This window comes from Triticum urartu, chromosome 3A (assembly GCF_056163025.1).
Source record: "Triticum urartu cultivar PI428250 chromosome 3A, HENAU_Tu73, whole genome shotgun sequence".
Classification (NCBI taxonomy): domain Eukaryota; kingdom Viridiplantae; phylum Streptophyta; class Magnoliopsida; order Poales; family Poaceae; genus Triticum; species Triticum urartu.
Window position 1 is genome coordinate 10022748 of NC_141875.1, and position 15789 is coordinate 10038536.

A 15789-nucleotide genomic window follows, 5' to 3' on the forward strand; every position below is an offset into this window, starting at 1 on the left:
CATCAATGTCTCACAAACCACCATATTAATTCACACATACACACATGTATAGCTATATACAATTTCTCGTACATATGCATGTTGCCTTCGGAGCCACTTGCATTAGCCTAATTGGTGCCTTCGGAGCACGATGACAAATTGGAAGTGGTTCATGACCTGGTCGATGGGCGGTAGCGGGTAATAGTATTCTCCCTTCGGATTTATGACCTGGTCGAGCAAAAATCCCGCTATTTCCTCTTGAAGTGCTTCTACGCGCTCCGTTTCTAGGAGCTTGTCCCGCACCTCTGTGAACTGTTAAGAAGGAGATCAATATGCATGTGTATTAGTTGTGTGACTAGATATCGATAATGGTGCACAAATTGTGAATATTGTTCTGACAAGCGTACCCATTCCTGTCTTTGAGATTTGCTCCTTTCGGACGCCATCATGCGAATGTTCTCGCAAACGCAGTATGCACACAGATCAGTCCCCTGCGCCTGCTTTATGGCCTTTACGAGAATGGAATTTAATTTGATCAGATAATAATTAATCAAGCATGATAATATTAAAAAGATGGCAGCTAGCTACCACTACTTAATTACTTACCCTGGGTCGGAACCATCTCAGCTGTCGTTTCCATTCGCCTTCTGTTTTGCTGACGAACCTTGCCCAAGCCCTGCCCGCCGACAAAGAAAATGAATAAAGGGGTTATTAAATAGTTCATATCATGAAATGACGAACTAAATAGGCCGAGATATATAGTTAATAATGATTGAAATTACCTGTTGACTATCCCAAACAAGATGTTATAGTCACTATTTTCTTTGAGTAGTGAGTCCAGTATTTCAACTGTTCCTTCGTCAACTTTAATGATACACAAAATCCAGTGAAATCTGCATGCACACACGTTTGCATGTCTTAATTAAGCGGGCATATGTAAGCAAAAACATGTAGCTAGCTAGCTAGTAGGCAAAAACAGAGAATTTGTAGTACAAGAAAGTGTGACTCACTGGAAGTTGTAAGGAAGTAGTATATCTTCATTGTATTTGAGGCGCTTCAAGAACTCGAACATGTTGTCCTCTACCTGCTTTTTATAATAGTTGCTTATATTCCATGTGTATTCATTAACGGTGTTTGGGTCAATGAACCCAATGCCATAGCGTCCACCTTTTTTCATTTCATACATCTTCATCCTGCATAATACCACAGAAAAGAATATAGTGAGGATAATTACAGGTAATGATTGATCAAAAGGATCAATACAGCTAGCTTGAGACTTAAATTATAGAAAGAAATCACTTACAGACAATAGCAACTGACTATAGATTTGTCGACTGCGTCTTGATTGTATAACTGAAACAGTTCAGAATACTCAACGGTCCCAGGTTTCTCATGGTAGTAATGATCCATGTTGACTTGCACCATGAGGGACTGTCGATCGGATGTCTTGGTAATGTCCATGTACCATTGATGCAATTCATACATTCTCGTTGGGAGCTTCTTGACATCTTCTGGCTTGACCAAAGGTTGGCCCCGGACATATTTCCATTTTATTTCCTCCTCTGTAAGCACAGTCATGTCCTCGATCTCGAGGAGTTGTCCAACAGTGATCTTGAGTTCTTCAGCCTGCGTTATATGCTGCTGGGTTATTACAACATCGCCCACCTGGGGAACGTAAACGGTTTGCCCACAATAATATTGGCCGCGCGTACTGTCACGTGTTGTTGGCGGCACAACAAGCGGGGGGGGGGGGGGGGGTCGGTTGCGCCCACTGTTCTCCCAGCTGGGCAACGGTTCTCCCGCATTTTTTGACAGCTGCTTGTTGTTGTTTGCTCGAGCTCGAGATCGCCTCCTTCTGTAGACGTTGTCGATGTAACTTCCTGATGTGGCGTTCATAGTCTGTGTCAACACGCTTAGGAGCTGGTGGTTCAACCATACGAACTAAGTGGTCAAGAACTTCCACAGGCACTTTCTCCCTTGGCGGCGGTGGCGGTTTCGGTCCAAAATGGGCGTCGACTTCTGCCCGCACTATGGCATCGTTTTGCTCCTTGGTCCTGTCGTAAGCCCTCTCAGGAAGAGGAGTACTGAGGTTTGGACCATATTTATATCGCTTGCCTCCGCTTGTACTTCCTGTACTATGACCTCGACTGGTACCGCTACGCACCATAGCTGCGGGGTGTCTCTTCTGCGATTGCTGAGGCGGCGGAGACGGCTGACGGGGCTGAGTTGGACGAGGAGGAGTGGCCTGAAGCTGTGCCGGACTTGGAGGAGTGGCCTGACACTTTGCCGGACTTGGAGGAGGAGTGGACGTCTGACGTTGCGTCGGACTTGGAGGAGGAGTGGCCTGACACTTTGCCGGACTTGGAGGAGGAGGAGTGGCCTCACGCGTTGGTGGACTTGGAGCGGGAGTCTGCTGACTCAGTGGCGGACTTCGACGAGGAGTCGGGTGACGCGGTGTCGGTGGCCTTCGAAAGATGATGCAATCCTTTCTCCATAGGATGACATGATGTATGGCCTCTCCCAATGTGTGCTCGTCGTCACCTCCAGGAATGTCAAGCTGTAGCTCCGAATATGGGTCCACCACCTCATCAACCAAGACACGAGCATAGCCCGCTAGAATCGGGTTGCAATGGAAGGTTGCCTCGGGGGAATTTGAAAAAGCAACGACGTCCGCCACCTTCATGGATATGTTCTTCATTTTGAAGTGTAGCTCGCAGTTAGTGTTCTCCGTGAAGTCATCCACGGGGTATCTATCCAGCACTGCGTCGCCCGGGGCAGAACCCACGCTGCTTCTCGGCATGGATGGGGCGGTGCTATCCAATGCTGGATCATCCGCTCGCTGCTGCAGCTGCTGAGACCCCCTTTGCTGGCTAAGTGAGTCGATCTGCTCCTGCTGCCGCTGGAATTTAACTGCCAATTCCGCTTGACTTGCTTCTAGGCCTTGAAGGCGTTCATAGTCCCGCTTCCTCTGCTCCTCTTCCATCTTCCTCTTCTTCTCCTCCGCAATCTTCTTTCTCGCACGGGTTCTATAGTCGGCGTTCCAGTCCGAAAACCCCTCATACCACGGAATAGCGCCCTTGCCTCGTGTTCTTCCCGGGTGTTCAGGATTTCCCAGGGCACGCGTAAGCTCGTCGTTCTCTCTGTTGGGCTGGAACACCCCCGATCGAGCCTCTTCTATTGCAACAAGTAACGCATCGTCGGCTCCGTTCAGACATGCCTTCATCGAAACATTGCCTGTCTTCGGGTCCAACTCCCCCCCATGCGCATAGAACCAAGTCCTGCACCTGGGGGGCCAGCTCTTAGTAACCGGAGTGACACCTGCATCCTCCATCTCTTTCTCAGACTTATCACACTTAGGCATTGCCACCGCGTAGCCACCTGGCCCTAGCTTATGGAACTTATCCTTTTTTTCGGCATTCTTCTTGTTTATTCTCGACCGTTCCTTAGCTAATTCTGAATCCTTGAATTTCACGAAATCGTCCCAATGACCACTTTGATTCTCTAGTATCCCCTCGAATACTGGAGTCTTCCTTCCTCCCTTGACGTACTTCTCCCACGTCGTTCTCTTATGGCTCTTGAATGCAACCGCCATCTTCCTAAAAGCAGCGTCCTTGACTTTCTGCACATCTGCTTCTGTGAAATGATCTGGTAGGCTGAAATGTTCCATGAGAGTATCCCAAAGCAGTTTTTTTTATTCTCGTCGACAAAAGTAACATTTGGACGTGGCTTTGCTGGCTTTCTCCATTCTTGAAGGGAGATCGGGAGTTGGTCCTTCACAAGAACTCCGCACTGATGAACGAACTTGTCCGCAATCTTCTTAGGCGCTAATGGTTCGCCATTAGGTTTGAATGCCTCGATATTGTACTTTACGCCCTCCTTCAACTTTTTGTTCGGGCCTCGTTTCGTCCTTTTGCCTGAAGATTTGCTCGATCCGGATACTGAAAGAAGAAAGATCGATTCGTTAATATATCTTCAATTCATTTAAAACATGCGATGATCACTAGATTCCTGCTTATATAAATATATATACCTCGCCGGTGTTTGTTGTTTCAGGATCAACATGTTCTTCGTCGTAGTTCATGACTTCATCAATTCGGTCATCGCGATCGAATATCATATCACCCTCTCCGGTGTTGTTTAGAAATTTGGAGCCGTCATAATCTTCTTCATTCTGATCATCATCTGGCCCGCGTATGATATCGAACATGGTATGTTCTCCCTGTCTGTCGTATTGTCCGCCATAGCTTTTATTTAACTATGCCAAAAGAAATATAAAACTATTTAGTATTCAAATTACATCGTCTCGAATAATAGATATAATCTCGAATACATCGTCTTGAATAATAGATATAATCTCGAATACATCGTCTCGAATAATAGATATAATCTCGAATACATCGTCTCGAATATTATATATCGAATACATCACTGGCTAGGTAGCTAATAAAGATCGAATACTACAGAAGAATCTAGGACACTCGCGGTTCCTGCGGCGCGGGTGGTGGACACCCAAAGAGAAGGAACCCTCACAGGATCATAGCTGAAGTGAGATCCCTGAAGAAACTGCCAGGTATTGGAGAACCTGCCGCCCTCTAACGCAACCATGTAGCGATGGACGTGCTCGTCCTCCTCCCTGACACGACGACGTACCACCTCCGGCGGGGCCGGCTCCTCCGCACCGAAACTGGCCCACGCGAACGCCACCAAACGAGATCAGGGTCGACGACGGGACCCGGGGCCGGGTTCCTCATCAAGCGGCGCGCCCCTCCAGGCAGCACCTCCCAGTGCCAGCCCGGCGGAGCCTAGTCCCGGACATGGGTCAGCTGGACGTCGTCGCGGACGTGTCGACGGCGAGGATGCGGGCCGGGCATCGTCGACAACAAATACTAGCTATATGCCCGCAAAAAGTAACATTTTTTTAATGATTGAATTTTGATAACTAAAATTTCTAACATTTCTATAACCTTTCTAACAATGCTATATATAACTAACATTTCTATAACATTTCTAATATTTCTATAACTAAAAAAAGAAAAATTTTCTAACTTTTTTATAACTATTTCTATAACTAAAAAACAGAAAAAATTTCTAACAATTCTAACTTTTTTATAACTATTTCTATAACTAAAAAACAGAAAAATTTCTAACAATTCTAACTTTTTTATAACTATTTCTATAACTAAAAAACAGAAAAAATTCTAACAATTCTAACATTTCTAACAATTCTAACATTTCTAACTATTCTAACAATTCTAACATTTCTAACTATTTCTAAAAAACAGAAAAATGTCTAACAATTTCTAAAAAACAGAAAAATCTATAACTAAAAATGTATGTGTGTGTGTGTGCGCGCTCACCGGCCGGCGAGGCGAGAGGCGACGGGGGGCGCGTGGCGACGGGGACGGCGACGGGCGCGGCGACGACGGGGCGGCGACGACGGGGACGGGGACGTACGGGCCGGGGCGGCGATGACGACGGGGACGGTGACGACACGGCCGGGACGGGGCGGCGGTGACGACGGGGACGACGGGGACGGGACGACGGGGACTGGGCGGCGACGAGGGATATGGAGACGGCGGGGGCGGCGGGCGACGGTGCAGAGGAGAAGAAGCAGAGGGAGAGATAAGAAACTGATGAAATTTTGAAGTGTTTTCTTATATAGAACCCACCTTTAGTACCGGTTGGAGCCACCAACCAGTACTAAAGGTCTGTTTTGGCTAGCCCAAGCGGCAGGAAGCGACCCCCTTTAGTACCGGTTGGTGGCTCCAACCGGTACTAAAGCCCCCCCCCCTTTAGTACCGGTTGGTGCCACGACCCGGTACTAAAGGGTGTGCGCTGCCAGGCGAGGGGCACAAAAGTTTAGTCCCACCTCGCTAGCCGAGGGGCACTCGCACCTGCTTATAAGCCCCGTCGCTGCTGTCTCGAGCTCCTCTCTTCAGCAGACCTTCTGGGCCTACCTCTTCTGCGATGCCCTGTTGGTCCTACTGGGCTAGCGGGCCTGCATCCTGGCCCAACTTGAATTTGGGTTTCTAGTCGTATGCAGGCCGTTGTGGCCCAGTAGGTGGACTTTTTTTTCTTATTTTTTTTGCTTTATTTTTTTTTGTGAATAACTTAACTTTGAAATAGATTTTTCAGTGATTCTTTTTTCTTATGTTTAATATTAGTGTGTTTTATCATTATATTCACTTTGGTAATGCTTAGGTTATTTAAAAAATGAAATGCCTTTGTAACGGATGAGTTTTCGTCCGAAACCCTGATACTTCGAAACAGATTGTCCATTTTGTCCACGAAGTGCATCCAGTTTTTGCGGTAACCCTCTCTACTTTTTTGCACATGCTATGTGGGTGAAATTATGATACCATTCCAACTTTCAACCTTTTCTGAGTTCATTTGAAATGCTTTTCAATTTCAGGGTCATTTAGCTGAAAAAATCAGTAAATGCATGAAAGAATTTGCTTGCACATAAAATTTCTTCGCGTTTCAAATGCCAAAACACATAACTAGCTACCCTAACTATTACAGAGATTCCCTCCTGGGTGTGAAACACAGAAGAAAGTGATGATAGTTAAGCCGATCACATCCCAGATCTTTGGGTGTGAAACTTTTTCTTCGCGTGTGTCCCTTTGCGTCGTAGCCATGGAAAATATTCATCATTTAACGGGATGCTCGGGTCAATATTCACTGTGAATGGAGCAATTTCATCAAACTTTTCATAATCTTCTGACTTGTCTGTCTTGTCATCCACTCCCACGATGTTTCTCTTCCCAGAAAGAACTATGTGCCGCTTTGGCTCATCGTACGATGCATTCGCTTCCTTATCTTTTCTTTTTCTTGGCTTGGTAGACATGTCCTTCACATAGAAAACCTGTGCCACATCATTGGCTAGGACGAATGGTTCGTCTGCATACGCAAGATTGTTGAGATCCACTGTTGTCATTCCATACTGCGGGTCTTCCCTTACCCCGCCTCGTGTCATATTGACCCATTTGCACCGAAACAAAGGAACCTTCAAACCACGTCGATAGTCAAGTTCCCATATGTCCTGTATATAACCATAATATGTTTCCTTTCCCGTCTTGGTTTCTGCATCAAAGCGGACACCACTGTTTTGGTTGGTGCTCTTCTTATCTTGGGCGATCGTGTAAAATGTATTACCATTTATCTCGTACCCTTTGAAAGTCATTATATTCGAAGATGGTAACTGGGACAGCAAGTACAGGTCATCTTCAATAGAGGTGTCATGCATGGTACGTGCTTGCAACCAGCTGGCGAAACTCCTGGTTTGTTCACGTGTAATCCAGTCATCAGACCGCTCCGGATGTTTGGAGCGTAGCAAATTCTTGTGTTCATCCATATACGGAGCCACCAAGGCGGAATTCTGTAGAACTGTGTAGTGTGCTTCAGTGAGAGAATGTCCGTCCATACATATTATTTGTTCCCCTCCTAGCGTGCCTTTTCCATCCAGTCTGCCCTTATGCCGCGATTCAGGAACACCAATCGGCTTAAGATCAGGAATAAAGTCAATACAAAACTCAATGACCTCCTCATTTTGACGGCCCTTGGAGATGCTTCCTTCTGGCCTAGCACGGTTATGAACATATTTCTTTAAGACTCCCATGAACCTCTCAAAGGGGAACATATTGTATAGAAATACAGGACCCAAAACGTTAATCTCTTCGCATAGGTGAACTAGGACGTGCGTCATGATGTTGACGAAGGATGGTGGGAACACCAACTCGAAACTGACAAGACATTGCACCAAATCATTCTGTAACCTTGGTATGATTTCTGGATCGATTACCTTCTGAGAGATTGCATTGAGAAATGCACATAGCTTCACAATGGCTAATCGAACGTTTTCCTGTAGAAGCCCCCTCAATGCAACCGGAAGCAGTTGCGTCATAATCACGTGGCAGTCATGAGACTTTAGGTTCTGGAACTTTTTCTCTGCCATGTTTATTATTCCCTTTATATTCGACGAGAAGCCAGACGGTACCTTAATACTGAGCAGGCATTCAAAGAAGATTTCCTTCTCTTCTTTGGTAAGAGCGTAGCTTGCATGACCCTGATGTATGTCGTCTTTTCCGTGCATACGTTGCTGGTCCTCCCGTGCCTCAAGTGTATCTTTTGTCTTCCCATACACGCCCAAGAAGCCAAGCAGGGTCACACAAAGATTCTTCGTCACGTGCATCACGTCGATTGCGGAGCGGACCTCGAGGTCTTTCCAATAGGGAAGGTCCCAAAATATAGATTTCTTCTTCTACATGGGTGTGCGTCCGTCAGCGTCATTCGGAACAGGTTGTCCACCAGGACCCTTTCCAAAGACCACCTTCAAATCCTTGACCATATCATGTACATCAGCACCAGTACGGTGGCGAGGCTTTGTCCGGTGATCCGCCTCACCTTTGAAATGCTTGCCTTTCTTTCTTACGGGATGCCTGCTCGGAAGAAATCAACGATGTCCCAGGTACACATTCTTATTAGCCAAATATATACTGTCGGTATCATCCAAACAGTGCGTGCATGCGCGGTATCCCTTGTTTGTCTGTCCTGAAAGGTTACTGAGAGCAGGCCAATCATTCATGGTCATGAACAGCAACGCCTTTAGGTCAAATTCTTCCCCCATGTGCTCATCCCACGCACGTACACATGTTCCATTCCACAGTTGTAAGAGTTCTTCAACTAATGGCCTTAGGTACACATCAATGTCGTTGCCGGGTTTCTTAGGGCCTTGGATGAGCACTGGCATCATAATGAACTTCCGTTTCATGCACAACCAAGGAGGAAGGTTATACAAACATAGAGTCACAGGCCAGGTGCTATGGTTGCTGCTCTGCTCCCCAAAAGGATTAATGCCATCTGCGCTTAGACCAAACCATACGCTCCTTGCGTCATCTGCAAACTCCTTCCCGTACTTTCTTTCGATTTTTCTCCACTGCGACCTGTCAGCGGGTACTCTCAACTTTCCGTCTTTCTTACGGTCTTCTCTGTGCCATCGCATCGCCTTGGCATGCTCTTTGTTTTGGAACAAACATTTCAACCGTGGTATTATAGGAGCATACCACATCACCTTGGCAGGAATCTTCTTCCTGGGGCGCCGGCCCTCGACATCACCAGGGTCATCGCGGCTGATCTTATAGCGCAATGCACCACATACCGGGCAAGCGTTCAAATCCTCGTACTCACCGCGGTAGAGGATGCAATCATTAGGGCATGCATGTATCTTCTACACCTCTAACCCTAGAGGGCAGACAGCCTTCTTTGCTTCGTACGTACTCTCGGGCAATTCGTTGTCCTTTGGAAGCATATCCTTTATCATTACCAGCAACTTTTCAAATCCCTTGTCAGATACACCATTCTCTGCCTTTCATTGCAGCAATTCCAGTGTGGTGCCCAGCTTTTTCTTGTCACCTACACAATTCGGGTACAACAATTTTTTGTGATCCTCTAACATGCGCTGCAACTTCTTCTTCTCCAAATCACTTGCGCAGTTTCTCTTTACATCGGCAATGGCCCGACCTAGATCATCAACGGCCTCATCTGATGCCTCTTCTTCAGCTTCTTCCCGCATTGCCGGCTCAGCTTCTTCCCGCATTACCGGCTCAGCTTCTTCCCCCATTGTTGTATCATCGTATTCAGGGAACCCATGGCCAGGATAGCTGTCGTCGTCCTCTTCTTCTTCATTGTCTTCCATCATAACCCCTCTTTCTCCGTGCTTGGTCCAAACATTATAGTGGGGCATGAAACCGGACTTAAACAGGTGGACATGAATGGTTATTGACGTAGAGTAATTGTGACCATTCTTACAGCGAGCACATGGACAAGGCATAAAACCATCCGCCCGCTTGTTTGCCTCAGCCGCAAGCAGAAAAGTATGCACGCCCTCAACGAACTGGGGAGAGCATCGGTCATCGTACATCCATTGCCGGCTCATCTTCATTACACAACACCGAATAGACCAAATTAATACAAGTTCATACATAAAGTTCATACAACACTTAAATGCAACAAACAAATAACTCTCTAGTTAAAGCATTTAAATGTAACAACAAATACGATCAAGATGGCAACTAAGGTAACAATGGATCCAACAGCATAATGATACCAAGCCTCACTATCAATGGCATATTTTCTAATCTTTCTAATCTTCAAGCGCATTTTCTCCATCTTGATCTTGTGATCATCGACGACATCGGCAACATGCAACTCCAATTCCATCTTCTCCCCCTCAATTCTTTTCAATTTTTCTTTTAAGTACTCGTTTTCTCTTTCAACTAAATTTAACCTCTCGACAATAGGGTCGGTTGGAATTTCCGGTTCACATACCTCCTAGAAAAAATTGCATATAAATCAAATACTAGCACATATATATATCCTCCCAAATTACTAAACTCACAAATTAATCACTATATAAAGCATTGCAAGAGCTAATCTAGCAATGAGACATGAAAGGACAAAGTTGCTAACCTTTGTGATCATTTGAATGGATGGGGGCCTTCAAATCTTGACAAATTTTGGGCAAAATATGTGATGAGCTCGAGAGGAAGAGGGGAAGAACAGAGAGGAGAGGGGAAAGGGGAAGAACAGAGCGAGCTCGGGTGGACGAAGGGTTTATGTAGGACGACCTTTAGTACCGGTTCGTGGCACGAATCGGTACTAAAGGGGCTGGAGGGGCCCCAGTCTGACAACATCATGCCACCACTCTCATTAGTACCGATTCGTGGCACGAACCGGTGCTAAAGGTTCGCCACGAACCGGTACTAATGAAAGCGGCCCGGCTAGCCGTTGGAACCGGCACTAATGTATACATTAGTGCCGGCTCAAATACAAACCGGCACTAATGTGCTTCACGTTTGGCCCTTTTTCTACTAGTGCAAGCACCCACAACCGCACTGGCCTGCCGCCGTCCCTACAAGCACGACATGCTGCCATCACGGCCGACGAATCTAGATAGCAGATGCCAAATCCTCAAGTGCCAGACCGCCCTTTGATCCACCGCACTAGACCTCCCCATCTCACCGGCGAGCAGATCCACCACCAACACCATCACCCGAGGACACCGCCCCAACTTTCGTTGTCACTCCGTGATCGAGCAAGCCGTGTCGGCCAGGGATGAATCAACACACCTCGAGAGGAGCTCGCCCAGCCGCTACCACCTGCCGAGCTGGGCTTATCCGGTCGGCCTCATCCGGTAGCAGCCGGGGCTGGAGACAGAGGTGGGAAAGGGATGGGGCGCCGGTGGCTAGGGTTCACCCGTGCCACCCCATAAGAGCGATAGGGGCATGGGTTTTTTCCTTTTTCCAGGAGACATGCTCTATAATACAAGTACTCGTTTTTTGAGATTTGTATAGACACATAATTCATAGGAAATCCACCAAAGCGATTTGTATCACGAGTAAAATTCATAGATAGTTGCTTCTTAACTGACCCAAAATGAGCCGACTGATCGGCGCAACATTATTTGAGGGATGAATAAATCCACCAAAGGGATTTGTATCACAAGGAAATGAAGGAAATATGCCCTAGAAGCAATAATAAAGTTGTTATTTATATTTCCTTATATCATGATAAATGTTTATTATTCATGCTAGAATTGTATTAACCGGAAACTTAGTACATGTGTGAATACATAGACAAACAGAGTGTCACTAGTATGCCTCTACCTGACTAGCTCGTTGATCAAAGATGGTTAAGTTTCCTAGCCATGGACAAAGAGTTGTCATTTGATAAACGGGACCACATCATTAGAGAATGATGTGATTGACTTGACACATCCGTTAGCTTAGCACTTTGATCATTTAGTTTACTGCTATTGCTTTCTCCATAACTTAGAGTTGCTTCTTAACTAACCCAAAATGAGCCGACGGATCGGCATAACATTATTTGCAGGGAGAATTCGGTATGTGCCAGTAGCCATTTTGAATAGTAGACAATTCCCCGCGCGTTGCAGCGGGATGGTAGTGTAATAAACAATTTGAAATATAGGGCACACGGTAAGGAGAAAAGGAGTAGGAGAATAAAATAAGAAATGTTTTACAGCAAAAGATGATTTGGATTTAATGTGTAAATGTGAAATAGAGTAATGAGGATGACTCTCTCCCCGTGCTTTGTTGCGGTAACTTTATTAAAAATGCATAAGTAGTTGACAAAAATAACTAAATCTAATGAAAAGAAAGTATAAGCTTGAAAATAAGTAAAAGAAAGTGTCTAAAAATAGAATAAAAACTTTTGAATTATAATTAGAAATGTCATTTCAAACAAAAATGTGAAGAAAGACTAAGGCCAACTCCACCGCGCGACCCCAAACGGACGTCCGTTTTGTCCGGATTCTGTCCGTTTGGGTAGGGATTTGGGGTCGTGTCCGGACGTGTCCTGGGATGCGGTGGCCATGCGCCCAGCGCGCGGACGCATCCCAGCCGCATCCTGTCCGCATATTATTTCTTTGCAAGTCCTTAACTTTATTTCATCATTCATTTTTGGTACATGAAAAATACATCATCACATTTTGACTAGTAAAGCAAGACCAAAGAAAACAAGAACCACAAGAATACATTTTAGAAGATACCCAACTTCCATAACTGCTCCCTTGAGTTGGGTTAGGGCCTTCTCGATGCACTCGTTGTTGATCTGTGGAGGAGGAGGCTCGATCTGGCATCCTCCTTTCTTCTTCAAGCCAGAAGTCGATGTTGCTTCCTCCTCACACCTAGTCTCTTGTCTAGCCTCTAATCTAGCAACAAGTGCACTTGCCTCATTTACAGCCTCTATACTAGCTAAAAGTGCACGAACATGTACTAAATTTCGCTCTATCAATATATCGATGTACTCTTCTTCCCAATACCAAAACTTGCATCCATTCTACACAACAAAATTTGAAGTTAGCACAACTAGTCAAATCTAGAGCATAAACCGAAGCTAAAAAAACGCATACCCCATCGTTTAAGCACTTGATGAACACCCATCCAGGATGTTCCGGCGTTGTAGACACGCGGCGCACGACCATCCTTGGGCAGTGATCGCACTTAATGAGTGGCAACGGTGCGCCGACGAGCTTTTGGGCAAGCACCGAGCCCGGCCGGCCGCCATTCGTGTATCTACCGGCGGACCACCGACGGTGCAGATCCGAGCGGCTAGAGGAGGAGCCACTGCCTGCATGTGGCCTTGCGGCCCTGCCAGGGCCTTCCGGCGAGGTGCCCGGCCAGTCCATGACGCGGCCCGGCCTCCCACAGCCGGCCGAGCTCAAGACCGACTGGATCCGCCCCAAAACCGGTCGGCCGGTGCGCAAACCAGGTGGCCGTGGTTGGGTAGCTCAGCAGTGCCGAGGGGAAGGGGTTGGGCGAGCTCGCGTCCGAACTGCACAGCTGCAATGGCAGCGGCGACGGCGAGGGGAAGAGTGGAGGGGGTGCGGCCGGAGGGAGGAAGGGGGCGGATAGAAAAAGGCCTGCGTTGTGCCACCGACGGGCAGGCCAGGGGAGGACACGCGCAGACGACACGCGCGTCCGCGTGGTGTCCATTTCACCCCAAAAGCGGCGCAAACTTGGGCCGCAGATGGGTCGAAAGCGGACATAAAGCGGACAAAAGTCCGTTTGCCGCCGCGCGCTGGGCTGTCTCGTTTGTCCCTTTTACCCCAAACGGACAGGGGCGGACAGGATAGGGTCGCGCGATGGAGTTGGCTTAACATGAATGTTTTAACCGAGTGCAATTTTTTTGATGTGATGACATTCGTGGAGATCTGAACAAAAGAGATGCTCCAAAATGCTCCCAACAATAGCCTTTTTGAAGCATGTTTTTTGCCCAAACCTCCACGACTGTATTTTCATCAAATAAATTTATACGGAGTTAACATTTTCATCAATGTTTATCAAAAAAAAGATTTTTAAAATAATTTTCAGATTTTAATGTGCATGAAGGAGCATGTGAGCATGGGTTTAAAAACTCCTTGTTGAGTATACATAAAAAAACAAGGTCATAAAAAATGAACCAGCGAATACCGCTCGCTACACCAGGGCTCGAGCATGAACCATCTGAAATAAATAATGTCAGTACTGAAGAAAACTGTGCATCCAACTCGGTTGGCCCGTGGTCAATTAGGCCTTGTACAATGCGAGGTGCTTAGAGAGATGTTTAGTTGAATAAGCCAATTTTTTCTTAAGCACAAGTGCCTATCTTTACAGAGGAATGTCTAATTAAACGTCTACTCTTTACAAATAAGCAATAATACTTCAGGAAAAGCTAGTTTATTGTTCTTAAGCACCTTGCCCTGTACAAGGGCATCTTACATGTGTACAGGCGAGTTGATACTATGTCTCACCCACTGGGCGCGATTTTGTCTCTCTTATTGCGAGACCGAGCACCCCACTACAACGATGTCGCGTTGAGATATATACACACGCACAACGCTGTCTACGAACGTTGGGGCTCCTTTATATAAGGAGTTTATTAGGACGCCACGATCCAAGGAAAAGATGGCCGTGGACATGAGAACCAGCTGCAAAGAAATACACAAGGTGTACAAGAGGAGAGAGCGCTACTGCCCGGCGCTACCTGACGAGATGGTCTTTGAGATTCTTGTCTGGCTGTCAGTGAAAGCTCTCACGCGGTTCAAGTCCGTCAGCAAGGCCTGGCGTGCCACCATCTCTGATACAAGCTTCATCTGCTCGCATCTCCAGCAATCCGCCAAGAACAACCAAGAACGGAAGACTTCCTTCCTCATCACCCCGATTACCCTGGACGACAAGGTGATCAACAGCAAGGCCTGGCCGACCAACGTTTCCAACGACATGGCCTTCTTCTCATGGCAAGAGGGCCAGGGCAAGGCGCGCCACGTGCACTCCACAACCTTCCATGGCGAGTTCGGGTCGGTTTATGAAATGCTGCATTGTGATGGGCTTGTAGTGCTCTCGACCGACACCAAGTTGTATGCCCTCAACCCGGCCATACATGATGTGCTCAAGTTGCCTGATGGCCAAGAGGATGTGTCAGGAATCCCAACTGTTGGTTTCGGTCGTGACCCTCGCACGAATAAGTACAAGGTCGTCTGCTTCTTTTACCGTCACCTGGATTTTTCCATGCAAACTTACAGCATGGGAATGGAGATCTTTACCATCGGTGACAATGATATCAATTCTTCCTGGAGGAGCATCACCGAGGATTCACCGTTGCCGATTGGGCCGATGTCCGTCACACACTTCGAGGGTTCTTTGTATTTGTTCGTCTGTGATGATCTTGTTGAAAGGCCCTCACAAGGTGTTCTCCGCTTTAACTTAGAAGATGAAACATTTAGGCCTCCTTTGATTCATAAGATAGAAATATCATAGGAATTGAAAAATCATAGGAAGTGAGATGACATGCATCTCACTTTCTATAGAAGAAGAGATGTCAATTGATTCATAGGATAGGATTTTTTTCATTAAGTCTAGGCTAATATTTTTTTTTCCTTTCAAATGTGAAGAATTGATTCCTATTCTATATAGGAATAGGAATCCATTCCTACAAACCAAAGGACTCCATAGAAATTTTTTCTATAAAAATCCTATCCTCTAGAAATCCTACAAGATTCCTTCAAACCAAAGGAGTCCTGAAATCTTCTCACCGGAAGAGGAGCAACTCAGCCTTATTGAGCTAGGTGGAGAATTATGCCTAGCTCAATGCTGTGATGGAAAACAAGTAATCTGGATGTTATTACGGTCTGGTGAATGTGCTCAGCACTATGCTATTATCTTACCAAAGCCATGGAATTTCAGGATTTTATCTGTCATTCTCAAAGATAGGTTGCTTATTCGCAGTGGCAATTGTCTTTACCACTATGATAAT

The 15789-nt window shown here is 46.3% G+C and overlaps 1 protein-coding gene across 1 annotated transcript; it reads left to right on the plus strand.

The window, feature by feature from the left end:
* Positions 1-14441: 14441 nt before the first annotated feature.
* LOC147977741 (F-box/kelch-repeat protein At3g23880-like) lies at positions 14442-15293 on the plus strand. Its single transcript, XM_087514526.1, has one exon. The coding sequence runs from the start codon at positions 14442-14444 to the stop codon at positions 15291-15293; it is 852 nt and encodes a 283-aa protein (XP_087370652.1).
* Positions 15294-15789: the final 496 nt, after the last annotated feature.

Bases quoted from the DNA above. Each gene is read 5' to 3' on its own strand.
- LOC147977741 (XM_087514526.1), top strand. From the start codon at position 14,442: ATGGCCGTGGACATGAGAACCAGCTGCAAAGAAATACACAAGGTGTAC.